At 41.3% G+C, this 27,169-nt stretch overlaps 1 protein-coding gene across 2 annotated transcripts in view; it reads right to left on the minus strand.

The window, feature by feature from the left end:
• Positions 1–27,169, minus strand: part of carmil2 (capping protein regulator and myosin 1 linker 2) — a 140,475-nt gene that overhangs the window by 35,123 nt on the left and 78,183 nt on the right. For both annotated transcript variants that reach the window (XM_069901500.1, XM_069901501.1), the window contains 13 exons: positions 27,083–27,164; positions 26,905–27,001; positions 26,747–26,801; positions 21,511–21,683; positions 19,127–19,195; positions 17,443–17,536; positions 17,224–17,322; positions 15,746–15,871; positions 14,158–14,271; positions 11,480–11,655; positions 10,233–10,320; positions 7,691–7,822; positions 4,104–4,170 (listed from right to left, as the gene is read on the minus strand). In XM_069901500.1, coding sequence (XP_069757601.1) covers positions 4,104–4,170; positions 7,691–7,822; positions 10,233–10,320; positions 11,480–11,655; positions 14,158–14,271; positions 15,746–15,871; positions 17,224–17,322; positions 17,443–17,536; positions 19,127–19,195; positions 21,511–21,683; positions 26,747–26,801; positions 26,905–27,001; positions 27,083–27,164 — 1,372 coding nt within the window. The remainder of the gene's footprint in view (positions 1–4,103; positions 4,171–7,690; positions 7,823–10,232; positions 10,321–11,479; positions 11,656–14,157; positions 14,272–15,745; positions 15,872–17,223; positions 17,323–17,442; positions 17,537–19,126; positions 19,196–21,510; positions 21,684–26,746; positions 26,802–26,904; positions 27,002–27,082; positions 27,165–27,169) is intronic.

The raw sequence follows: 27,169 nt of genomic DNA on the forward strand, positions 1-27,169 counted from the left end.
CAATAGTGGAGAAAATGCGGTACTGGGCGATCTGGTTCACCACATCCGTGATGCGTGGCAGGGGGTACGCATCCAGGAGTGTGAAGCGGTTAATGGTCTGGCTATAGTCGACCACCATCCGTAGTTTTTCCCCATTCTTGACAACCACCACCTGGGCTCTCCAGGGGCTTGAACTGGGTTCGATGATGCCCTCATCCAGCAATCTACGCACCTCACTCCTAATGAATTGCCTGTTTTCGTAACTATATTGCCGACTTTTGGTGGCCTCAGGCTTCCAGCCAGGGGTGAGGTTTGCGAAGAGTGCTGGCGGGGCAATCCGGAGTGTGGAAAGGCCGCAGGATTGGCCCCGGGGCACGGGGGCGGGTTGCTCGGGTGCTTCGGGAGTGGGGCGATGGCAGACCGAGAGGGGGGCGTGGGGTCCCCCAAAGTGTAGGGACACCGTTTGGAACTGACACTGGAAGTCTAATCCCAGCAACACTGGGGCGCACAATTGGGGAAGGACGAATAATTTAAAGTGGGTGACCGTCACGCCCTGTACTTCCAGCGTGGCGATGCAATACCCCTTTATCCCAGTCGAGTGCGACCTCGTCGCTAATGAGATCCTCTGGGTAGTGGGGATAATGTCAAGTCCCCAACGGAGGGCCAGATCTGGCTGGATAAAACTGTCAGTTGACCCAGAGTCAAATAAGCAATTGGTGTAGTGTCCATGCACTTTAATCAGTTCCATTGCTCTGGTGAGGGGATGAGAGCATTGCTGGTTTAATGTTATTGAAGCAGTTGACAGGCGAGTTTTGCGCGATGACGTCACGCAACGGGATGACGTCACGCAACGGGATGACGTAGTCAACGCTCGAGGAGCAGGTTGGAGAACCTCCCGGAAGTGCTGTTGTGGCGGGTGAATGGTAAGTAGTGGGGTTTGTAGTTGCTCGCGATCGGCGGTCGGGCCCTGGCGGTCGTCAGCGATGGACGCTAGGGTGAGCACCTGGTTGGCCGCGGGGGTGGCTGCGGCGGCGGTAGCAGCGGCGGTAGCGTCGGCCCCGGGGTTGTCCGTGGCGGCGGCAGCAGCGGCTGTAGCGTCGGCCCCGGAGGTGTCCGTGGCGGCGGCAGCAGCGGCGGTAGCGTCGGCCCCGGGGGTGTCCATGGCGGCGGCAGCAGCGGCGGTAGCGTCGGCCCCGGGGGTGGCTGTGGCGGCGGCAGCAGCGGCGGTAGTGTCAAGTGTTCCGCACGGGGGCGAGAGGCAGGCCATCACCATGGTTGCGACGGTGGGTTGCCCCTTCCGGGTTCGGCATCTCCGTGACGTCAGGCGTTGCCGTGCAGGGGAGCCCTCGCTCTCATTGGACGAGAGCTCTGGGGAAGAAGAGTTTGAATGGGATAGTGGCGGTTGAGCTTCACACGAGGCACTGTGTTTGCTGGCGGCCATTTTAGACCTACAGACTGCAGCAAAGTGGCCGTTTTTAAGGCACTTCTGGCACCTGGCTTTTCTTGCTGGGCACTGGGACCTGCTGTGCTTGTCCCTCCCGCAGAAATAACATTTCGGGTTCGCACGGGGCAGGGTAGCAGCAGCCGACAGGCCGTCAGGGGTAGGGTAGAAGGGCACTCTACTCACATCAGAATGTGGAGTCCAGTCCCTAGAGAGCTCGGTGGACTTTAAGGCTGCATCCTCCATTGTGATTGCAATCCGGGCCACGTCCTCTAGTTTTTCTACCCCTTGTTCGAGCAAACGCAGCCTCACTTCGTTCGATCGGAGCCCGGCCACATAGGCATCCCGGACGAGGTCGCTAGTGATCTCGGCAGCAGTTTTGTCCACACAGTTACAGTCCTTGCCCAATGCCTTTAAAACTTGTAAATATGCCCTGCTGTTGCTTCCTCGACGCAAGCATGAGCCGGGCATGAACTCTGTTCACCGGTTGATCATACAGTTCCTTCAGTACCTTTATGGCTGCGGTGTAAGTGGTCTCATCCTGGATGTTCTCGTAGACTCTCAAGGACACCATCGACAGCAATGCTGTTAGACGCTGGTTATCCTCCTCTACCTGAATGAATCTCAGGAAGTTTTCAAAGTTCAGCAGCCAGAACTTAAAAGCTTTGAAGGCTGTAGCTGACTGTGGGTCGATATCAAGTTTTTCTGGCCGAGTTAAACGCTCCATCCCTTTCAAAAAAAATTCTTTTTGCTAATAAAATTGTAGAGCTTGTCGAAAGAACCAAAGACTTGTTGATCCAAACCAAGGCTTTTATTAGCAAAAGACCGGAGCTCTTCACAGGTGGCCGACCAGTCCGGAATGATCCGACCTGGCTAGGGACACAACCCTTTAAGGCCCAAACAATAGGTGTGGCTTAGCTCTCAGCCAATCGCTGTAAGCACAGTCTAGATACAGTAACTATATACACTATGTACATTGGTGATAGATCTGTACTATCACAATGAGGCGTAGTTCTCCAGGTGGGTCAGGACGGAATGAAGGGACAAGGCTTTAGTGTTGTCAGTGGAACAGTTCCATCTGTAGGCAAATTGAAATGGTTCCAGCATCTCTGAGAGGTGCTCAAAGCATTTCAAAATAATGTAGGACAGTGCGACGTCACTTAACTGGGACAGGTCCAGATTTTGGAGGCACCATTAAGGTGAATGAGACTGAAATAGTGAATGGAATAAAAATAATTATCAAGTAAAGGTTAAGGGTTTTATCATCTTTGTTTAGCCAAATCTAAATCTAGCACAAATATTCTTCCACCTATCTAGTGCTGTGCCTTCCACATCTCTTCCAACATACATTACATCACATACAACCCTGAGATTCTTTTTCCTGTGGGTGAGACAGAATTACCACTTACTGGTAGTGCAAAAAAAACTGCACACGGTATACAATTATTTTAAAAAATGAAAAAATATAAAGAAACTGTGCAGATCAGAGATGAAAAAAAATCAATAAACTGCAAAAGTAAGAGTCCTTCAATAAGTCCCTGATTGAGTTTGTCGTTGAGAAGTCTGATGGTGGAGGGGTAGCAGCTTTTCCTGAACCTGGTGGTTCACGTCTTATGGCACCTAGACCTCTTTGCTGATGGAGGCAGTGAGAACAGAGCGTGTGCTGGGTGGTGTGGATTATTGATGATTGCTGCTGCTCTCCAATGGCAGTGTTCCCTGTAGATGTCCTGGATGATGGGGAGGGCTTTACCTGTGATGTCCTGACCTGCATCCATTACCTATTGGAGGGCTTTCTGCTCACGGCTATTGGTGACCCCAACCAGATCGTGATTCACACTTTCCACCACATATCTGTAGAAATTTGCCAGGGTTTCCAATGTCATACCAAACCTCTGCAAACTCCTGAGGAAGTAGGGGCACTGACATGCATTCTTCATGATGTCATTTAGGCTTGCTTAATATTGGCAAAAGAAAGTTGTCCTGATTGCAGGTTAGGAATTCTATGCTCTCTCAATGTTTCAGATTGATGGTATCCCAGTTAATATTAGAGCGAGTGAAATGTCTCATTATGATTGCCCCAGGATCCTTTGGACTTGCCAGAAATGAGTTTACAAATTTGGACAAGAGTTTCAGTGGCACAATGTGAGGCTGGGAAGAAAGGGTCATGTTGCAGAGATGAATCAGGTGGTATTTGAGGCTGGCATGATTAAGAGTAGAAGCTCACCTCACTGTCAAATATGACACCAAGCCTGATTCATTTCAGACTACGGCATGGGGAACGACTGGGCTCTGAGTTTATGGAAAGACAAAGCTTTCTCTTTGAAAGGGCACTTGCTACAATAAATAATGAGTTCAGTTTAGCCATACAGACATACATACAGACACACATCATGGTAACAGGCCACTTCAGCCCACAAGACCGTGCCACCCAATTACACTCAATTGACCCACAACCCTGTGTACGTTTTGAACAGTTGGGGGCAACTGGAGCCCCTGTGGAAAATCAAGCAGACACGGGGAGAACGTACAATCTTCTTACAGAAAGCGCGGGATTCGAACCCGGATTGCTGGCGCTGTAACAGCCTCGCACTAACTGCTGCTGTAACCATGCCACCCTTCTCACTATGGTCTGAAAAATGGCAGCTAATCCTTTATCAATAAATATATTATCATTACCACTTACTTTTCGAAGCTGTGGTCGGCCTGATTCTTCTAGAGTGTATTGTTTTCCGACGAAGTAGTGACAGACTCTATGGAAGAGATATTACAATTGTTAAAAAATTAACCTGGCATACTTATTTATTTGGATTTAGAATCTGGGCATCACGGGCAAAGCCAACACTTTGTGACCATCTCCTGAGTGCTGGTGGCAAATTCTCTTCTTGAAACACTTGAATCCTTTTGATCAAGGTGCTCCCATAGATGCTGGTAAAGGGAGTGATTTCCAGGACTTAGTGAAGGACATTTCCAAAACAGGATGTTAAATTTATTTAGATTTAATTTAGACATAGAGCACAGTAACAGGCCATTTAGGCCTCGAGTCCGTGCTGCACAATTGCCTACCCCACACTCCCCTCCCCCCCCCCCCAACCCCACCACCGCATGTTTTGGGAGGAAACCAGAGCATCCAGGGAAAACCCATGCAGACACAGGGAGAACATACAAAGTCCTTTGAACCCTGAACTTGATTGCTGGTGCTGTATCAGCATCGCGCTAAGCGCGACGCTAAAAGATGTGTGCAAGTAGCTCTTGTTGCTCATGTCCTACGTGACAGTTCAGAAAAACAGGGAAGCATCTGTAGTGTATTTTATAGACAGCAGGATCCAGATTTTAATTTAGATTAATAATGAGAAAGGAAAAGAACACAGAGATTTGACACAAAGAAATGAAACACAAAACCAGTGAGCGATAACTGGAACTTAAAACTGCTTAAACACCTACCAATTTACATCACCAATTTAAATGTCACTGTAGCTTATTGAACACCTATTTGCTTCACATACACTCACCCTCTTAGGAATGTAATAGGTTTAAAGCTTAATTTTGAAAGGGCTAGAATCAGAATTCATTGTCATGAACATAGTGGTGAAAGGCATTTGACTGATGTATGGACTGGCCAGTCCAAACCTCCCTGATCTTCCCCAGATTTCCCAATAAAGGCTGGTGTGCCTGGACTTTCCCCCTCTTGCTCCTGTACCTGGAACCTGGCCAAGTCGTGCATCAGTAATGCTCAGGTTTTTGGCAATTAAAGCCGTTTAATCACTCCATCATGTCAATGTGATTATTGTGTGCTCCACAATCATGTCATGAAATTTGTTGTTTTGTGATAGCGTCATGGTGCAAATATTGCTATAAATTACATTTCATAAATAAAGAATGCAAGAAAATACGATAAAGTGAGGTAGTGTCTGTGGTTCATTGTCCATTCAGAAATCTGACAACAAAAAATTGATGTTCTGATATGTGTTTGTCTTCAGGCTCCTGTACCATTTTCCTGATGGTAGCAGTTTGAAGAAGGCTTGGCCTGGGTGGTGGGGGGTCCTTGAGGGTAGAGGTTCCTTTCTTAAGACACCACCTCTTGTAGATGTCTTCGATTGAGGGAAGACTGGTGCTCATGATGTCACAAATCGAGTTACCAACCCTCTGGAGTTTTTTCCTGTGTCCTGTGTATTGGTATCTCCATACTGGACAGTGATGCAACCACCCAGAAGGCTCTCCATGGTACACCTGTGTATTGGAGGATTTAAACCATGCTTTTGCTTTGGATTTAAACCATGCTTTTGCTTTAGATTTAAACCATACTTTTGCTTTAGATTTAAACCATGCTTTTGCTTCTGCAAGGTTGAGAATCAGTAACCTGCTTTGAGACTCAGCAGGCATAAGCTAAATTCGACCATGGGGCCCAGAGATACAGTTATCTGACAAAAAGACATCTGTGTACCAAGAACGTTTAATCTTCCTGCTTTTTAGTATATTGGTCACAGACTGTCAGACAGTGACCTAACCTTGAAGCAAAATAAACCATTGTATTCAAAGTGATAAGCTAGAAAGTTGTGTTATTTGATGGAAGCCTAGGCATGCTAGCTTGCTCGCTTTCTTGCTGTGCTGGGAATAGGTGCTTGGGTAAGCAGTTTTTGGGTAATATAAGCCATGGTCCCCTGCTGAAGTTTGAGACTCTCCGAGAAGTGGCAACATCTCTCAGCAAGAAGAAGAACTTCTAGAGTCCGGCCAATGTCCCAGTCGGGGGAGGTGGAGAAGCTGCTACCGGCGCCCCGTCAACCTACTATAAATGTGCAGTCGTTGCCTCACCTCGGCAGTTGGGACCAGTCCAGGTGTTGATAAGTCTAATTGGGAAGGGCTTGCATATTGTAGTTTGATATCAGCTTTAGAATTTGTAATAAAGATTTGTATAAACTGAAGTGCTCTTGTCATGTGTGTCTATTGTCTTTCGGTAGCTCAAACACTGTGACCAATCTAAAACGAACAAAGTGAGAGGTACAAGTTTACCCAGGACAACCTGGAGAGGTTTTTGAGAGTCTTTGGTGTCGTACCAAATCTCCTCATGAAGTATAACTGCTGGAAAGCCTCCTTCGTGATTGCATCCACCCCAGGACAGATCCTCAGAGATGTTGACACTCAGGAATTTGAAGCTCTTGACCCTCTCCCACTGATGATCTCTCAATGAGGACTGCTTCACGTTCTCCTGATTTTCCCTTCCTGAAGTCCTTGGTTTTGCTCACGATGAGTGCAAGGCTATTGCTGTGACACCACTCAACCAGCTGATCTGTCTCACTCTTATTCGCTTTCTCATTGCCATCTATGATTCTGCTGATGACCATGATGTCATCAGCAAATTTGTAGCTGCCATTGGAACTGTGCCTGACCACACAGTGAGAAGAGCAGTGGGCTAAGCTCACATCCTTGAGGTGCGCCTGTGTTGATCATCAGTGAGGAAGAGATGATTTTTTCTGATTCGTACTGCCTTGCCCGCAACAGTTGTTTCAATAAAGTTGCGTTTGAATAAAATGGCATCGGCCAGGATGAAGAGTTGGTTGCCCCAGGCGTGACTCTCCCAGTGTCTCCCTATCTCTGCCTAGTGAGAGTCTTTACCTTTATTAGTGTATTATTAAGTATATTAGTAAGGTTTATCTGTAAACTTTTGGAGGGGATTTAATTAAGATAGCAGCACGGTTAGCGTAGACGTTAGTGCAACGCTGTTACAGCGCCAGCAACCGGAGTTCAAATTTAATTAGATGCTGACTGTCCTGCCCACCAGGCAGAGCCAATGGTCATGGTCCATATCAACAGTCACAACGGACACTGGACCTGTGCTGAAAAACAATATTAATTCACTTGCACTTTCAAACTGGAGTGTAAATCGCAAATCTTCCTTCTTAACCTGAGGTGGAAATTAGATTCCACAGCACAGCCCAAGCTCTCAAACTCAAGTTACCTGATTAAAGTGAACTTTACATAGCAATATTTTTTTCAAATACTTTACATTTTGTAATATGTTTTGTCTTTTAAACTGTTCTTAATTCTGGTAATAATGTATTAGTTAGGCAATGTAAGAGTGAGTCTCAAGCAACCGGAAAATTTGCATATCTGGCATCTACCAGTCCCTGTAGGTGCCGGACACCAGGGGTTTACTGCATTTGACAGGAAAAACCTCAAAAAGCATCCCATCGTCTTTGATGAGCCTTGATAAATAAAAATTGCAACATTCAATAGAAACCAATTCACAATTCGAATATCTACAGGGACGAATACCTCAATTGGAGCCAATTCATCAGGGATGTTTGATGAATCGGTGAATATGTTTCTGATAGCTTCTTCCTTTGAGTTTTCTACACTCGTGTTTGAGTCTGATGTTTCACACTGTGGCTTTGTTGCATAACATGCCTAAATGGAGAAAGATTTAGAAAGGATATAATTGAATCATCGAAAATTAGATAACTGGTGTTTTTTTTTAATTGTTAAATAATTGAAAAATTGATCATTAGATAATAGAATGAATGATTTATTAAGAGCTTCCAGATCTAACAAGTAACTACTGTGATCACAATTGTTTGTAGATTCCATTGCTGAGATCAGTTCCTCACATCCTGGAGTTAAAGATGGGGTCGTGCAACGCACAAACATTCTGGAGAGACTCAGCAGGTCACGCAATATCCATTGTTAGGAAGTAAAGGGTAACCAATGTTTCGGGCCTGGGTCCTTCGTCAGTTGAAGCAAAAGCAGGTGGGTGTCTGAATAAGAAGGAGTAGGAGGGTGAGGAGGAGAGGAAAGGAGGGAGGGAGGAAGGGCAGGGCAGGAGCACAGACTAAGATGTGGATATAGGTGGGAGGAGAGGAGAAAGGATATGGGTGGGAGGATAGGAGCTTTTTTCTCCATTCTTTGACAAAAGGCTCAGGCCTGAAAGTATGGTTGAATATCTTTCCCTCCTGTGAATACTGCTGGGACCTGCTAAGTTTCTCCAGCACTGCTGTGTATTTACTACAATCACACCATCTGCAGACTTTCTTGTTTCACTGGAATTATTTATTACTTTACATTGAAAACTATGCAAATGTTTTCAGGTGAGGGTTTTCCTGTAGCTGCCCTGTTTATATTTGCTGTCCATTTTATAGTGGAAAGTCAAATTACATCAAGTTTCTGTTGGGATCTAATCTGTTTGCAACCAGGCGCAATATTAATGCACCTAGTGGCAACCAGATAAGATCGTATGAGGAAACCAGTTTATCACAATGCATAAGATTGGCTAGTGAAGAAAATTTAGTAAACACTTCTTAAAACATTTCCCTCTCCCATTAATTAGATGCTGACTGTCCTTGCCCACCAGGCAGAGCCAATGGTCATGGTCCATATCAACAGTCATAACGGGCACTGGACCTGTGCTGAAAAACAATATTAATTCACTTGCACTTTTGAACTGGAGTGTAAATTGCAAGTCTTCCTTCTTAACCCGAGGTGGAAATTAGATTCCACAGTACAGCCCAAGCTCTCAAACTCAAGGAAAAATCCTTCAAACTTAAAAGCCTTTGTCTCACTTTTTGGAATCATCCAAAACATCCCACCATATACTAGACTGCGTTAAATGACCAAAGACCATGCAATGTTTAATATGTGGAGAAGGCTACACCTTTGGAAGTATTCCATTCTCTTCTTCTTCTTGAAAGAATGAAAATCTGAGTGTATCAAAGGAAGGAGGTCTCACATGCGATAGCCAACATCAGGCAGCAATGGGAATAATTTTCCATGAGGCTGTGGGCTGTACACCCAGGGCTGGAGATCAAGGATAAACCTTGTCAATATAATTCCTTTTTTTTTTAAATTTTTATTTTTCACACCATAAATCACAATAGCCGTGATATACACTTTTTCTTTTTCACACATTGTCAATATAATTCAATGTAGAGTTAAGAGGTGAAAAGGACATGGGTACAAGATGACACTGATTGTCAGGAAATAAACGCTGATTGTTTGGCCCATATCAATCCCTTCTGAATCTTCCGTTATTCCCAATCAAATGTTTTATATAATCATTGCAGAGGGATAATATTTCATTTTTAATTTAGACATACAGCACGGTAACAGGGCATTTCTGCCCACGAGCCCCTGCTGCCCAATTAACCTACACCCCCCCCAGGAGCCCCTGGGGAAAACCGCACAGACATGGGAAGAACATACAACCTCCTTAAAGAGAGCGTAGGATTCGAACCCTGGTTCCAATCACTGGGCCTGCAAAGGCTTTGCGCTAACCACGACACTAACAGTGCCTGAGAACTTTATATAAGATGTATATTTTCCTTACAAAGAAAACTACATTGAGGAAATGTCCCAGGTAAAATAGATGAACATATACAAAATATACACAGCACAAGTTGATTAACAAGTAGGGGAATATCAGAGGTATTGAGCCGTTTGGGGAAAGGAAGAGATGGGATCAGGATGGGCTGAGAAATGATGAAATGGAGTAGAAAAGGCAAAGGGAACATTGTGACAAGATAAAAGAAAACAGTCCAACTGCTACTCTGCACTAATGAAAGGAGACAACGGGTGTCTGTGACAGGGGGAAGTCTGGGTGGAGCCCCTATGGGTCAGGAGTTGATGAGAATGGATAAGTGGATTCTGTAGGTGGATAAGTGGCAGGGTTTAGTAGAGGATGGGAAGTTTAGTTCCCAAACAGGGTGGGGAGAGGAGGAAGATGGTCTGTGGCTGGGAACACAGCAACATCGAGCCGCCATAATCTTGTATAATTTGTGATTTATCATAGAGCTTTCACATAATTTATGTTAATAGGAACACTCACAAGTTTCTGCTGAGCAATGGCCAGGTCCTTCAGAACACAGTCCACAATGTGGCTGATTAAAGCAGCAGTGACGTGGAGCTTCACTTCACTGTGTCAAAACAGGACAAAGGTCTTCTGTTACTTATTTATCATCTTAATATGTTATTACCTCATTTTAAACCCAAATTCACAGTGGATTCCAGAAAATATGCAGCGTTTGACATTTTTAAGCCCAATTCTCTTTCTCTCATCTTTTTGAGCTCATTGGAATCAGACAGGAAAAGCCCTGGAAAAATACTGGGGAAGTTCAACAGACCAGGCAGCATCTGTGGACAGAGGTGAACAGCTGATGACCTTTATAGAACTGATGCTGCCTGACCCACTGAGTACCCCCAGCATATTCTGTTTTTAGTTCAGTTTTTTGCCATGGTTTGCTTTTCGATGATAGTGTGCAAATCACTGCATTTAAAGAGGCACAGACTCCCAGAGTTAATTTAACATGCGATCCACACCAAGAGGATATAAGATTCATTTCAATTTGTTGACCCGTTAACATGCTCTGTAGCAAAAACTCAAATTGTTTAACCTTCGTTTCTGAATTAAGACATGCCTTAACAATAAAAGCCTAATTCCAAAAGACAAATGATCTCCTGAACAAAGGCAAAATTTGATACTCATAAATTGGTGCAGGGAAATATAAAAAAAAGGAAAATTCAGGAAGAATTATTTTTGAGGAAAGCCACATGACCCACTCGAAATTATTTACTCAGGATGCTTTCTCGTCTTCCTTTTTAAAATTCTGTGTTGATCAAAAGATGAATCTTCTCTCCCAGACTTTAAATAGAATTCCAGCAATATCTTGCTCAATGCATATTTTCAAAATGCCATCAGGAAAGAGGTATCGGTGCCACAAGACTCGCACTACCAGGTTCAGGAACAGCGGCCACCCCTCCACCATCAGACTCCTCAACGACAAACTCAATCAGAGACTCATTTAAGGACTCTTATTTGTGCACTTTATTGATTTTCTTTTTTTTATTCTCTCTGTATTGCACAGTTTGTTTATATTCCTTATCTGTTTACAGTTCTTTATTTGTACCACACCCACAGAAAAAAAAGAATCTCAGGGCTATATGTGATGCCATGACAACAAATCTGAAATGGAAATTGGGAATAAATTACACAAAAACCTCCTCAACATTACTTCCCCACTAAAATCTAGTTAACGGGGCATGATGTTGTAACAATGGGAGGGGGAATATCCAGACCTGAGTTTGTTCATGATCCCTGATCCTGTTTGATCAATAATCATGCTCCTTGCAAAATTCTTGGGGTTGAAGAGTTTGTCGGATATTTTGTCAATGAGATGTTCCTGCATGTTGACTTTCTGTAGAAGGCTGGGGCAAAGCATGCTGGTAGATTTCACGAGGGATTCAGTGAGTGTCTAAGGAGATGCGGAGAAAAATAAAATATTTTGAAAGCTGTTTATTTTGAAGGCAGATTTTAAAAATATGTTTACAACAGTTTTTTTAAAATGTTAATATTTATTGAAGGATATAGACATTCACAATTTCAAAAAGTTAGCCATATTCAAAGTCAAACCCCTGAGCAGTGCAGCTGACAGAACTGGGTCAAGGCATTCTCAGTTTAAGGCAAAGTTGTTTAGTAGTAATATACATATATTCCATTGAATTGAAATAATATCACTTCTTGTCTCTATATGTACTAAACAGTCAACTGACAATATCTGACAACAATCTTACAGGTTTCAAAGCATTGTGAAAATGTGGTGTGATTTACAACCCATTATTTATTCATCCATCATCTGTACATTAGGTAGAAGAACATTAAGATCAGTATAATAGAGCAGCCCTGCCATAATCCCTCTCTCTACAATAATGTATTGCAGGGGAATTCTCCTGTGCTTTCCAGTTCAAGTCAGGCCCTAGTACCCAGGCCCAATCCTGTCCCACTTTCCAATTTCAGAATCTGCCTGCTGTTCATTGCTCGTTAACACAAAACAGAAGGCGATTTGTCTTCAGTCTTTCATCAACTCAGACTGGTTGTGTTGCTTTGAGAGAAGACATTGCAGAGGAAAATGGAAAATAAAAATCTGGTTCGTCAACCCTCCAACAATCAAGTTGACTGTAATAGGTGAGCCAAGAAGCCCTTGAAGAACAGATCTTAGTTACCAACATCTCTATGGCTTTTGCATAGGTACTCAGAAAAAAAAAGGTGAACCACAGATAGCAAACAATGAGCAGAGGCCAACCCCCCACCCCCACCCCCATCCACTTCCTAGGTAGGGGAGTTGTTTCCCATGCTAGGGGAGTCTATGACAAGAGGCCACAATTTCAAGCATCAATTTAAAGCAGAAATGCGGAGAAATTTCTTTAGCCGGGGGGCAAGTCTGTGGAACTTGTTGCTACAAGCGGCAGTGGAATTCAGTCATTGGGTGTATTTAAGACAGAAATTGACAGGTATTTGATTAGTCAAAGCATCAAAGATTATGGGGAGAAGGCCAGGGTGTGGGGTTGGGTGAGAAGGATCAACTCATGATTAAATGCCAGAGCAGGCCTGGTAAGCAGATTGGGTTACTTCTGCTCTTATATCTTTATATCTGGTGGTTCAAAATTTGCATGAAGATTGGGTTTCTTCACTAAGCAAGAGAACATGTTATAATGATTAGACAGTTCTGATTCATCTCAAAAGTAACAGACAAGATGATAGAGTTATAAAAACAGACTCTTCAGTAACCAAGTCCAAGCCCATAATCAACCACGTACTTACATTTAGGTTACACTAATTCCATATTTTTTTCTCCCCCATTTTCATCCACTCAATTACTCACGAGGGGCAAATGACAATGGCCACTTAATCTACTGGACTTTTTGATGAGGAGGAAACCAGAATACCTCAAGGAAACCCATGAGATCACAGGAAGAACAAAGAAACTCCACAGTCTGTCTTGGCCTCTTTGCCCTTGATCACTTAAGTTTTTCATGAGGTTCTAATGAAACATCATTAATCAGAAACATTACCTCAGTTTCTTTCTTCATAAATGCTGTTTGATCAATGGAATAATTTCACTTTCAAATGTATTTGTTCATTAGACCTGGTACGGTGTCTGGTACCTGGTAGGTTTTCTTGGCCTAACACATGTTTTCTTTTGGAGTCCCACTAAGGCAGGTGTGGATTTGGATGTCTGGTAAGCAGCAAGTTTATGAGATTAAACCTCTCTTACAGCCAGCAGAAAATTCAGTCCAATATTTACATGCACCCTGCTTCAGATTTTCCCCTTCTCCTTTCAGACAAAGAGGATTTTTCATATATAATCTGAATATCTTCCTTAATAAGGACTTCAACAAGGGAGATACAGGAATCTTTCCTGTGGATATGATGCCTGAAACCAGAGGGTCACAGCCTCAATATCAGGCATTGAGAGGAAAAGAAATGTCTTAACCCCAGAAGGTCGCGAATCTTTGAAATCCTCCATCCAATAGGGCTGTGTTGGCTCAGTTGTTTAGACTATACAAGAGTAGACTTTGGTAGATTTTTCAATATTAAGGAATTAAGGGAAATGAGATTAGCATCAGAACGTGGGACTGGAGTAAAGAATCAGTTATGATATTTATTAAAATGTTGAGTACCAAAAGGGGTTGAATAGCTGACTTGTATAGATGCAAGAAATATGCTACAGTGGAGCTGAAGTACCTGAGAGATTGAAGGAAAAAGCTAAAATTGCAGGCATGAAATAGTAAATGAAAGGAGAGACAGGCAAGGGACAAGTTGGTTTATTTTGCATATTCCTTAATATCAGAGAATCAGGACATTAAGAAGCTATCTTCAGTTCCCTGACATTTTGAAGCATTTTAAACACAAAGGAGTTATATTTTGGAAAAGGATCGCCAGCACATTGTGCAGAAGATGCAGAGCTCGCTCTTACCTGGATTTCCTTCACTATAGCTTGAGAGACGTCTGCGGCAGCTGACTCCAACTTTGCCTGCACCGTCCTTACCAAAGGTGGCCTGTTACCCATTTGATACAAGGCTGGTAACAGCTGTAACACAAGATGCAGGAGATGGAGAGAGAAAAACAGAGAAATTCAAGGCGATGAATAAGAATGCTGGCAACAGTATTAATTATGAACAGTTTAGAAGTTCAACTTTTAAGGTCTTGAATACCGCCCTTCACATTCTCATTTCTCCAATCTGTTTCAGGAAGGTGGGCACATGGAGAAGTGCAAGAATGAATGAGCACAAGAGCATTGAGGTCAACTTGAAGAAGCACGATGCATGGCAGTGGTCTGATTTTTTATTTTTGAAGTTGGTGATTAACTAAGATGTGTGGATGGAAAAGGATGAAATCAGGTCACTTCACCAGTATGCAAATCACTTAGGTCATTGCATTACCAACACCAGAAGACTATTCCCCAAATGCTCTCACCAGCTCATTAGCAGGCTGGCTGTGGGGGGGGGGGGGGGGGGGGTGCAGAGTGATAGTTGAAATTAGCTCATGATAAACCAAGAACTGTTTTAACTCCTTTGGACAATTTGACATCTCCACATGAAGTTTCTACACTATATTTGCCCTTGTCCAGTCCTTCTCCAGCTTTCTAATAAATTATATTGGGGCAACACAGTCAGCGTAGAGGTTACTGTCTATCACATGTGATTTAAACTCATTCTAATCAATACAGTTCAAGTTTATTATTGTGATACAGTTGTAGAGTACAACTAGACAAAACAGTGTTCTTTGGTGCAAAAACAAGGCACACATATTAACAAGTGATTTATATGCAGTACTCTACATACTTAAAAATAAATATTGTTAAATAATAGTCAATTCTCAGAGAGAATGTCAGAGCAGTACTTATTACAATCCAAGTTAAAAATCATGATACAATAAAAAACGTTAAAATATTTATTAGAAAAAATACATTTTCATTTAGATATTAGTAACCTTGAAAGATGCAACCGTATACTTTAGAACATAGAACACCACAGCACAGAACAGGCCCTTCAGCCCTCGATGTTGTCCCAACCCACATATTGCTTTAAAAAATATTAAACCCTCCCTACCCCATAACCCCCTATTTTCTTCCATCCATGTGCCTGTCCAGGAGTCTCTTAAATGCCCCTGATGTTTCAGCCTCCACCACCATTCCTGACAAGGAATTCGAAGCACCCACAATTCTCTGCGTTAATAAAAATTTACCCCTGATGTCTTCCCTAAACTTCCCTCCCTTCATTTTGTACTTGTGTCCTCTGGTGTTTGCTGATCCTGCCCTAAGAAACAGGCACTGGCCATCCACCCTATCTATAATCTTGTAGACCTCTATTAAGTCTCCTCTCATCCTTCTATGCTCCAAAGAGAAAAGTCCCAGCTTATTTTCCAAACCAATAAGACTTATTTTTCAATCCATGCATTAGTTGTGATTTAAGTCACATCAACCTACACTCCAGTGGGCTTTCAGTCCAGCCCAATGCTGCAAAAGGATGTACTCTTAAATATTTAATCATTTTAAAACTCACAGTTGTTAATGTCTTAGCATCCTTGATGATTTCTTCAGCAAATATTACATCTTGTCTTTCTTTCATGGATCCATTGTTAATAATGTGCAGATATTCTTGCACCTTTTCACACATACTGTCCACCATCTGTACAGACATGAAAGTTAGTTATTTTAGAATAGATCTTTCCTTTCATGATCTTGCTTGCTGCTTCCCCCACAATTTCTGGTCAGTACCAGTATTTGCTGTTGCACTTTTTCAGGCCAGTGTTTCCCATATATCAACATAACAGCCAGCTCAATAGCACCCCATCGACAACCATTCACTCACTACCTATGCACCGTGGTGCGCACTGTTTTGCCAGTTTGCAGCATCTATGGGATGCACTGCAGCAACTCTACCAGCGATAAGGGCAAGAGCAGCAAAAGTATGAGAACCTCGCCACCTGGAAATGTTAAGGGCCAACATGCTCCCCGACTGGTGAAGGGCAGGACAACCAAGTTGCTCTAAGTTGCACTCCACCCTGACCTGGAACCATATTGCCATTTCTTCACCCTTGCTGGGTTAAAATCCTGGAAATCCCTCCCTCACAGCTCTTCAAGGACTGCAGCAGTTCAGGAAGGCAGCTCACCGCTTTCTCCGTAAGGGTGATCAAGGAAGGGCACTGAAAGGTTCCTCAGCATCCCTTTTGACTGAATAAAAATAAACTTTGCAAAGACATTCTTCACCGTGTATTTACAGGTTGTTTCTATATCCATTAACACCTCAATTCAAAAAGAATTCCACAAGAATAATATTAGTAAATTACTGGTATCAATACAAATTCACAAAAATCCGTGGATAAATTAAGCTTGAACTAGTTTAAACTCAGTTTTGCAATTTAATCTTCATAGGAACATAGGAAGTAGGAACAGGAGTAGGCCAAAAATGGCCCATCGAGCCTGCTCCGCCATTCAATACGATCATGGCTGATCTAATTTATGACCTAACTCCACCTACCTGCCTTCTCCCCATATCCCCTAATTCCTCTATCATGTAAAAATTTATCTAACCGAATTTTAAATATGTTTAATGAGGCAGCCTCAACCACTTCCCTGGTTAGAGAATTCCAAGCATTCACTAATCTCTGGGAAAAACTATTTTTCTTCATCTCTGTCCTAAATCTACTCCCCCGAATCTTGAGACTGTGTCTTCTCGTTTTAGTTTCCCCGGCCAGCTCAAAAAACCTTCCTACATCTATCCTATCCATACCCTTCATAATCCTATATGTTTCTATAAGATCTTCTCTCATCCTTCTGAACTCGAGCGAATACAATCCTAGATGATTTAATCTTTCATCATAAGTCAACCCCTTCATCCCAGGGATCAAGATGATATTAAAATTAGACCCAGCATGAAGATTTTAAGTTCCACAAACATTAAGGGAGCTCTTCCTCCAATCCTCCAATCATTGTGAAAAGTAATAAATGCTGATTATTGGTAATGAAAAGTCTTCCTACTTGTTGTGTGGAACTTGTAATAATTCTCTCCTGCAGTCGAAAAGCCTGCTCTGGAGAAACTTTCTCCATCTGATTGTTCCGAAGGAGGCATGATTGGATCTGGAAGACACAAATAGGCCATTAAAGTTTGAAATCTTGTACACTTCCAAGCCAGTGTGCAGACTCAATACGATAACATTTCCATTCTGCAGTGCTGTGAGGCGGAATAACCGTCTTTACCTTCTGCAGAGCTTCCTCAGTTTTCTCTGGATGGCTCCGACAAGCCTGGGACATATCACTCATGGGCAAATGCATTGACTTTAGCGTATAGTTCCTGAAAACAATCACAGAGATTGCAGGAAGGACTGATCAGTTTTCGTTCAAATTGCATAACAATAACTCAAAGCAGTGAGGGAATAAAGCAGAATTATAAAAACTTTAGTTTTCAATCTTTCTTTTATCAACACTGTTAACGGGTGTCAAGTGGACTTCAATATTTTCTTTGCACACATTTTTTTTAAAAACACGATAATGGGACTGGTTGTACTGCAATTGCTGCCCTCATTTCCTGGGCTGGGCGAACAAGGCAGATCTCACTGGAACTACAGATTCTCACATCAGACCACTGCCTGTGAAATTACCTGTGTCAAAGCTTTCACAGTCCCCAGACCAGCTACATCATGGTCTGGTATGGGGACACCAATATCCCGAGTGTAAAGCCCTGCAAAATGCAGTGGACACAGCCCAGGACATCACAGACAAAACCCTCCCCACCCAACGAGAACATCAACAGGAAACAGCAGCAATCATCAAGGATCCATATCACCTAGTGCACACACTGTTCTTGCAGCTGCCATCAGGAATGAGGTGTAGGTGCCAAAAAACTTGCGCCACCAGGTTCAGGAACAGCTGCTCCCCCTCCACCATCAGACTCCTCAATGACAAACTCAATCAGGAACTCATTTAAGGACTCGCACTTGTGCACTGGATTGTTTTTTAAAAATTCTCTCTGTATTGCAATCAGTTTGTTGACATTAATGATCTGTTTACAGGTAGTGATCTGTTTACATGTATACATTGTGTACAGTGTTTTTGCACTACAGAACACAATCCTTTATCCAGACATCTAAAATCTGGAAAGCTCCAAAATCCAGCAAGTGGGGAGAGAGGCAGCAGCGCGAGTTAGGCGTGTGGGGAGGGGTGGGAGACCAGCAGTGCGAGTCGGGCAGGGGGGGGAGGAGACCGGCAATGCGAGTTGGGCGGGCGGGGGGTGGGAAGACTGGCAATGCGAGTTGGGCGAGCGGAAAACCGGCAGTGCAAGACAGGCGGGGGAGGGGGGAGACTGGCAGCGTGAGTTGGGCGGGAGGGGGGGGAGAAGAGATAGCAGCGCGACTGGAAGGGGGTGGATGCGGCAGCACAATTCGGGTGGGCTTAAATCTGGATTTCCGAAATCCGGAATAATCCGAAATTCGGAACATACTGTCCCCCAAGGGTTCTGGATAAAAGATTGTGTACCTGTACCAATATGTGGTAACTCTGTTGCAAGAAGAAGAATCTCAGGATTGTATGCGATACCATGTCTGTACTCTGGATGAGTGAAGCAGCAGAGGGCCACATTTACACCTTACGCCATTCACTCACTCAGTCCTGGCTCGCATGCAAGGCTGAGACAAACGTCCTGCAATTCTGAGCACACTTGGACTGCCTCATTTCAAAGGGCTGAGGATGGAAAATCTCTTCAAACGTTCTGGCCCTTGTCTGCAAGATTTCCCTCGTGTAATATATAGATATATATATCTATATATATATATAAATTGTCTCTATCTGTTCCACACAAGAGATATAAACTGCAGCCTTTTTAATATTTTCACGGTATTAAATTTCACAGAAGATCAAAATTAACAGTACTTTATATCACAATTACCTCTCCAGAGCCCTTGCAACATCCAGGAATCCCACTATTGTTGTGTTATTTCTGTCCCAGATCAAGGTTCTGTCAATTTTAAAAAAATCAAATTTGTTATCAGCTGTTTTACATCTGCCCAGCAATAGTTGTATCACAAATTTGAGTAGAATATCTTCCTCTGCTTACATGTTAATTGCTTATAAAAATCTTTTTGTCACATCATCTCTAGTTTTACAATGATGTTTACAATTACTTGACTTGATTATCACATCAAAATGTTAAAAGATAGTCAGTGCCAGACAACACAGAAAAACAGGCCCTTTGGCAGACTATGTCATGCCACCCTCTGAAAACATGAATCCCATTTATTCACATCAAGTCTGCAGCCTTCGACCAATTGCTGCTTCAAATACTTGTTTAGATGTTGTGAAGGCATCTGTCCCCACCACTTGTTCTGGATGACACTTCTGTTGAAAAGTTCCTTCTTTGAAACTTCCTACCTCTTATCTTACACCTCTGCTTTCTCATCTTAAACCCTCCCACCATTTGCAAGACCATTAATTCAGTTTTTGAATTTGCACTCCCCTTAGAACCTGATTGAAATCAGACAAATCCATGGAGTGGAATATCCCCTTGGTGAATTTTCATACCATACTTGTGAGTGAATTTAACAGTTGGAGCCTGATTTAATGGTCCTCTGTTAAACAGACATTGAGGAAAAGTATATTTTTATACCAACAAATAGCACTCAATCTGGTGACATTTGGATTGGATGTGTGGCTGAACACTCTTGCCCGAGTCCAAAGTTGAGGGTACAAAGCGTATGGCTCAGGTTCAAGAGAGCACTGATCTGCTGTTAGAAGGGCTAGGATTCAGTTGGGATGTCTCTCAGTTGCTTGTCAAAGATTTAAAAAATAAGGCACTACTTCAGGGAAGAGGAAGTAGTATCTAAGATTTATTCCTCAATTGTCATCCCTCAAAAAAGGTTGTCCTGTCACTCTGCTTTGAGAATTTGCTGCATGTAAGTTTTCTGCTCCACTCTCTACATAGAAGCAGCTGTGACACTTCCAACAAAAATGCTGTCACTTGGTAAGGATTATCACGGAAGGGATGTGAAAGGTGCGCTCCGTATGGATGAGAGAATCATACAAATCAGGTGAAGGAGTGGTTGTTTGCACCCTCAGGCCTACTGCATTTAACATCACGCAGATCTGATTGTAATTTTAACTCCACATTCCTGTCTGCCCTCTGAAGTGCTTCCATTAATCTGTCTTGCATCTTCTGGTTTTATAACAATACAACATGGGGCCATCTTTAAAAGAAATCTTACATTAAACAAGTTCAGGAAGATCCCTTTCAGAATGTAATGATTCCTTTGATCGCCACCACAACAGACAGTTGTGTTATAATATTAGATGTGAGCCAATTTTAAATGCAGTGGCACTGAATGTTAAGATTCAGAAGAGAGAATGTTACAAAATAAAACATGCTGACGTTGGCACTAAATAGCGAATGATGTACAACCAGAAAGTTAACATTGTTCCTACTTTCACTCTTACACAACTTGCACTGAGGACTGAGCGAATAGATATCTTAAGCAGCATAGCTCTCTGTGATAATATTTCAAATTCCTTGATCCAGAAACAATAGTTGTTGGATTTGATTATAAAACTAAGAGACATTGGTAAATGAACCTGAAGAGTTTAGTTCAGGTCTCAGCCTTTTTCTTTCCACTCACATACCACCTTAAGTATTCCCTATGCCATCGGCGCTCTGTGATTAGTAAGGGATTGCTGAAGGTGGTATGTGGGTGGGGAAAAAAATTTGAAAACCACTGTTTACATTGTACCTAATTGATTCATTATGTGCACGGTTTCATAACTCCAAAGGAAATGGGCTGATGACAATTTTTCTCAAGCAAAATATTTCAGTAACAATTGGATCTAGAGCAGTGATTCTCAGCCTTCCCTTTCACATACTACCTTAAGCAATCTCTTACTAATCACAGAGCACCGGTGGCATAGGGATTACTGAAAGTGGAATGTGAGAGGAAAGGAAAAGGTTGAGAATTACTGGTTTAGTTTAAATTTCTGAAGAATGTGATCGCAGCTTTGAAAACATGGCAAGTGTTTCATTTTTAAAATAATACTGTTTTGTGGAGTCAGAAGATTGTTTTGCAATGAGTGAGAACCGTCAAAACATATCGCTTTTACTGTAGCAGCATGGTTAAATTACGTTCCACTGGTCTGGATTAGTAATCTGGATGACTCCAGAATTTTATTTCAAGTAATTAACTAAACAAATGAGTTGGAGGAATTCCCATCAATCTTTATTATTAATCCATTTGAGACCAACTCTTGGTGGCCAAGGGTTAACTCACATGTACTATATATGACACCTACCTAAGTGTTGTATTAATCTGCAAAGCTTTGGCTAACATCTTCGTTCCATTGTCTCCCATGGCATTGCCACTGATGTCAATCTCTTTCAAACAGGTGTTGCTGCCCAAAGCATTTATGAGGACACTTGTTCCAGACTTTAATCGCGAATCAGCAACTGACAGTGATTGGAGAGGCTGGAAAGAGAAAAATCATTTATTTTTAAATGTTGTTATACAAAGTGCATTTATCACACTTTCCTCCATTGCGCCAATCTTAATTCCAAGCTAAAAGTTGAAGCAAATGGCTGAGGCGAAGTCTTCAACCGGAATTATTCTGTCACAACTTGATTATATATTGGATGAAGAATAAGTGGGGGTTTTCCAAATAGTCCATTTTTCTTGTTAACTCTTTTTCCCGGGCTCCTAAATCTTTAACTGATTTTTCCACCTTCACTATTGTTTCTATATTGGATTGTACCTGTTCTTTACATTCAGAAAAAGAAGCTTCAAATTTTTGAAGTTTTCCCAGTTTTCTTTAACTTCTGCATTAACCACATTTAAGTCTGAAATTATATCAGTATTCATTTGAACCACCTGATTCAATTGACCAGTAATAACATCCAGATAAGAAGCAATACCTTCAAGCATCATATAAACAGGCTGAAGTGCAGTTTGGAATGCAGGATTTGGTTCCATGATTTGTAACTCACTCTCTTCCATTTCCTGTACAGTGGCAGAATAAGGTAAGTTCTCTTCTGGCTGTACATCAAAAGGCAGCATTCTAATCGTCTTGCTGCGGGTTTGGACACCCAATGACGACCCCCCCGACTTCCTCAGGGGGTCGTCGTTGTCGTCCCCCGCAGACCATTTTTTTATAAAATTACGGAATTCTCCGTAGTTGACAGCGCTACCCAAGTGCATAGTCACTGCAGACTGCGTGTCTGCCGTCGGGATCTTCTTCCTCTACACTCCCATCTCTTCCAACGGGAAAGTTCTTTGTAGCATGTTTCCAGAGTCGTGCCCGATTTCTCGGGAGTGCGCTCCTTCCTCCGCAGAACGGGTCGAACCAGGGCCATCTTGAGACTGGTGAGTAACTGTTACCTTAGATTTTGTTCCCACCGACAATCGTTGAAGCTTGGGGATTGTTGAAAATGGATCTGAGGCTGTTCCAGGTTGTTTAGGCCCCAATTCTTCTGCACTTCGAAACTGTATTTTCTTTTGTAACTAAGACTTAGTTTTTTTTTACATTAGTAGCCATAATAGCTCACCAAAATATCAAACTAAAAATTAAAGTTTTAAAATTAAAAATAAAGGGTTAAAAAACGGGCATTTAAACATCTGACCAGAGAGGTCAGGGATTACATGTCTGATCTTTACGTCATCTTGCCAAATGGACTATTTGGAAAATCAAAGCAGAAGAAATAGTGAAAATTGAGGGTTTGCCAGAAGGTATAGAAGGTCAAGATCCCGTTTAAATTTTTTACAAATTGGATTCCCCAGATGTTGGGGAAAGAATCCTTTCCTGATGGATTGGTTTTGGAAAGAGCACATAGAGCTTTAAGAAGACCACCTTTATCCGGTCAGCCGCCAAGAGCTGTGATAGTTCTTTGTTTGAATTGTTTGGACAGAGAGACAATCCTTCGACTTGCAGTTCAAAATGCAAGACAAAGACAAGCTCCAATGATGGTTCAGAATAGTAGAGTTTTCTTCTACCCTGATTTGAGTCAAGATGTCATCAGATGCCGACGTGAATTTAATTCAGTTAAAGATGTTTTATGATGTAAAGGTTACAAATTTGCTTTTCGTTAACCTGTTGTGTTGAAAGTTTTTTATGGAAACTATCAGTTTCAATTCTTTGAGAGTGAGCATGAGGCAATGGTTTTTGCTAATTTGTTACCGGATGTCAGAGGACAAAGAAAAAGTCCACCATTATCTCCTAAAAGAAAACCTGATGGGACTTGGAAATGGACAAAATGGCAGAAATGGGAAGAATCGGAAGGGAAAGAGTTCATCTACTCTTGAAATTAGTTCACCATCTGGACTGGAATCTTAAGGCTGAAATTATTTTTGAAATTTTTTGTAATATGTTAATATTTCTGACTGGCTGGCTGGGGAGGAGGGGATTGCACTAACTTCTTTATTAGTCATCAGTCACTAGTGGGTTATCCACACCCAGTTTTTTTTAGGGAGTTACTACCTTTTGGTAGTTTTTTTTGATTAACGAATATTATTTCTATTTGGAGGGCCTATATATTTTTTTGAGAAAATTTTTCTTTTTTTGTTATTATTAATTTTGTGACTATTTTTGGTATTTAGATATGTCGAATTTGAAATTTGCCACCTTTAATGTTCAAGAATTAAATAATCCAATCAAGCGCAAGTGAATTTTGGCTTACATTAAAAAGATGAAGATTGATATTGCTTTTTTACAGGAGACATTTTTGAATGAAAAAGAAAGTGTAAAATTGAAGAGGGGTTGGGTTGGACATGTTTTTTTTTACACTAAAGGAAGTTATGGATGAGGAAAAATAAAATGATAGGTTCTAAGGGTAAATTACTGACTTTAACACCGTTATATAATAACCAACTTATTCCTTTTTCAGTGTATAATCAATGCTTATTATATTGGAAATCTAAAGGTATAAAAAAACTTGGGGGATTGTTTTAAAGAAGGTCAATTTTTATTTTTTAATCAAATGAGGGAAGATTTTAGTATTAATGAGAATTCTTTATTTGTTTATTATTGACTTTGATCTCTAGTAAAACAAATATTTGGTAGAAACATGATTTTACCTGATTTGACTAAATATGAATCTTTTCTTGTGACTGCACCAAAGAAGGGATACATTTCATTGATGTACCAAATATTACAGGGAAGTATGGAAAAGAAAAGAATAGAATAGATCTAAGATTAAATGGGAAAAGGATATTAACTTTACTTTTTCTGAAGATGATTGGTTAGATACTTGTTATGATAGTGTTACTAGATTGATAAATGTTCGTTATGCATGGTTAATTATCAATTTTTACATCAATTGTATTTAACACCTGAAAAGTTAAAAAATATGGTTTTAGTGAATCAGATTCTTGATTTGGGTGCGGTAATTCGGTTGGAACTTTCTTTCATGCTGTTTGGTTATATGTACGTATACAATCTTTTTGGAAAGCAATTCAATTGTTTTTGGAACATTTGTATAAGATTAAAATAACTCCCAAAAAAAAAACTGGGTGTGGATAACCCACTAGTGACTGATGACTAATAAAGAAGTTAGTGCAATCCCCTCCTCCCCAGCCAGCCAGTCAGAAATGTATAGCAAGTACATGGAAAAATGCTAATATGATTGATATTAATAGATGGCACAATGAGATGAAAACTTGTTTGGTAATGGAAAAAATTATGTATGTTTTACCTGATAATTATTCTTTTACTCTTAATAAGTGGTCTTTATATTTAGAATATTTACATTTAGATTTATCTTGATTAGATTTTAGTAAATATATTTTGGTTTTCTTTATTCTTTCTTTGACTCCTCCTAAAGAGAGTTGGCTGAGAGGGGGGAGGGGGAGGGGTTTATTTTCTTTTTTTTTAAAAAAAATTTTATCGTTCATAATACGCATTTTTCTTATTGTATGTAATAACTTTGATGAACGAATAAATAAAGTTATCTCTTAAAAAAAGAGAATAGGTGGGGGGATCTAGTGGAGTTGTTTGAGTGAACCGGCATGGATTTGAAAGGCTGAGATGGCCTGTTTCCATGCCATAAACTGTTATATGGTTATTAAAAGCAACTTCTAAGAGCTTGCTACCATGTGCCTCTTCCTAACAGGGTTTGGGGACTTGGTCTGTGTGGGATCTGAACAGCAAGCCCTGTCCTGCACCTCCAATAGTTGTAAATTGGAACAAGAGATCCATGCTATGCACCAACCAAATAATTCACGCTAATGTCTTCTCTATCTTCGATAAATTGGTTCTAAATTTGACTTGCAACTCTTTAGAATTTGAAACAATTCTGAAGGCAGTTTGATCCGTGAATTGTCAATTCAAGGTTTCTTTTGGGTTTATCCAGGAATGAAACAATTCCCACTCCCTCTAAGCAATGTCCCTGTTGGGAGATGGTGTGAATCTGCAACTAGACTTCACAAAAAATCCTGGAAATTTTCCAAAGCGTCTTTCCTTTTGTGATGAAGTGTGATTTAGATCCAACCCAAGGTCGGCTACTTGAACATGCAACTGTATCAGATCAATGCATTTAGAAAGAACAATGTTATGTTCTTATAAGGCATTTAACAGCTTCAAAACTAAATCGAAACTCTAAGGTGATCCCTGCTCCTATTTTCTCAGAAAATCATTCTGCATCGGCTCCAATTACTTGCACCATCTTTGCATTCATATTTTGTCACTGCACTCTCTTACCTGCTACCTTTTATATATATTTTCTTTTATATTTACTTCCCTTACTTCCCATTTTTACCTGGTTCTGTATAGAAGCTCCCGGGTTACGAATGAACTGAATTATGGAAATTCCATTTTACACAAATTCTCCCATGAGAACATTTTTCAAGCTATTAGTGATGATAAAATGCTTTGTGGTATATTCATAATGACTATATATATTCCATTCACTTATGGATGGTGTTAGGGTGATTGCTAAATTAAATGAATAGTGATTTGACTTGCGTTACAATAGAAAACAGATGTCTTTGACTTGGGAGAAATAGTGTTCAGGAGCTGAAACCTTGTATTGTGTTGGGGTTCTCTGTATTTGCTTTTAATCAAAGTCTCTATTAGTACTGAAAAATCATGAGCCTGTGATAGTTTTATTTTACCCCTTGGCAATCTTTAGCCTTACAGTTTTGGGGTTTTTATTTAATTGTATTATATGAGAACCCCTTTTGCCCTTCACACAGCATCTTTCAGCTGCTCCTGTCAGGGAAGAGATACAGGAGTATCAGAGCCAACGCCACCAAGCTGAGGAACATCTTCTTCCCACAGGCAGTGAGAATGCTGAACGACCAAAGGAACGGCTCATACTAATCATCTGAGACTCTCATTTGCACAAAACAATATTTATTTATTTGTAGAAATGAAATACTTGTCATGCATATGTACTGTTTGTCTGTATGTGTGTTACGTTTAGTTGTGTATCTATGTTTTTGCACCGAGAACCAGAGAACACTGTTTTGTCAGGTTATATTTGTATAATCAGATGACAGTGAATTTGATTTGACTTGAAAATAACTGAAGGTCATACACTTACACAATCTTCATCCTGAATAAGTTGGACAATCCTGTGAAGAACATCAGCCAAGGCTCTGAAAATATTAATGCAAACATAGGCTGTTATTTCAAATGATCCCAGAAAGTGACAAGGTCTTATTAAAAATGGATGTAAACATGTGAGAATGCCACACTTACTTTGACTTCATATTGAAATTTTTACCAAGTGCTACCTGACGGATAGATTTGCTTCTCCCAATAGATAAGACTAATGTCACCATGTCAGAGTCAAATCCTGCAAAAGACAAAAAAAGCAAAGTTATTATTATCAAACTTTTGTGTCTCAGTCAAGTTATGTCTGCAGAAAGGAACCTACCATTGTCTGATAAATCCAGACTACTGATGCTGTTGGCATCAATAATGTGATCCTGGATCACCTGAGCACCTGCTGATCTCAACTGCA

The sequence above is a fragment of the Narcine bancroftii genome, chromosome 10 (genome assembly GCF_036971445.1).
Source record: "Narcine bancroftii isolate sNarBan1 chromosome 10, sNarBan1.hap1, whole genome shotgun sequence".
Taxonomy (NCBI): Eukaryota; Metazoa; Chordata; class Chondrichthyes; order Torpediniformes; family Narcinidae; genus Narcine; species Narcine bancroftii.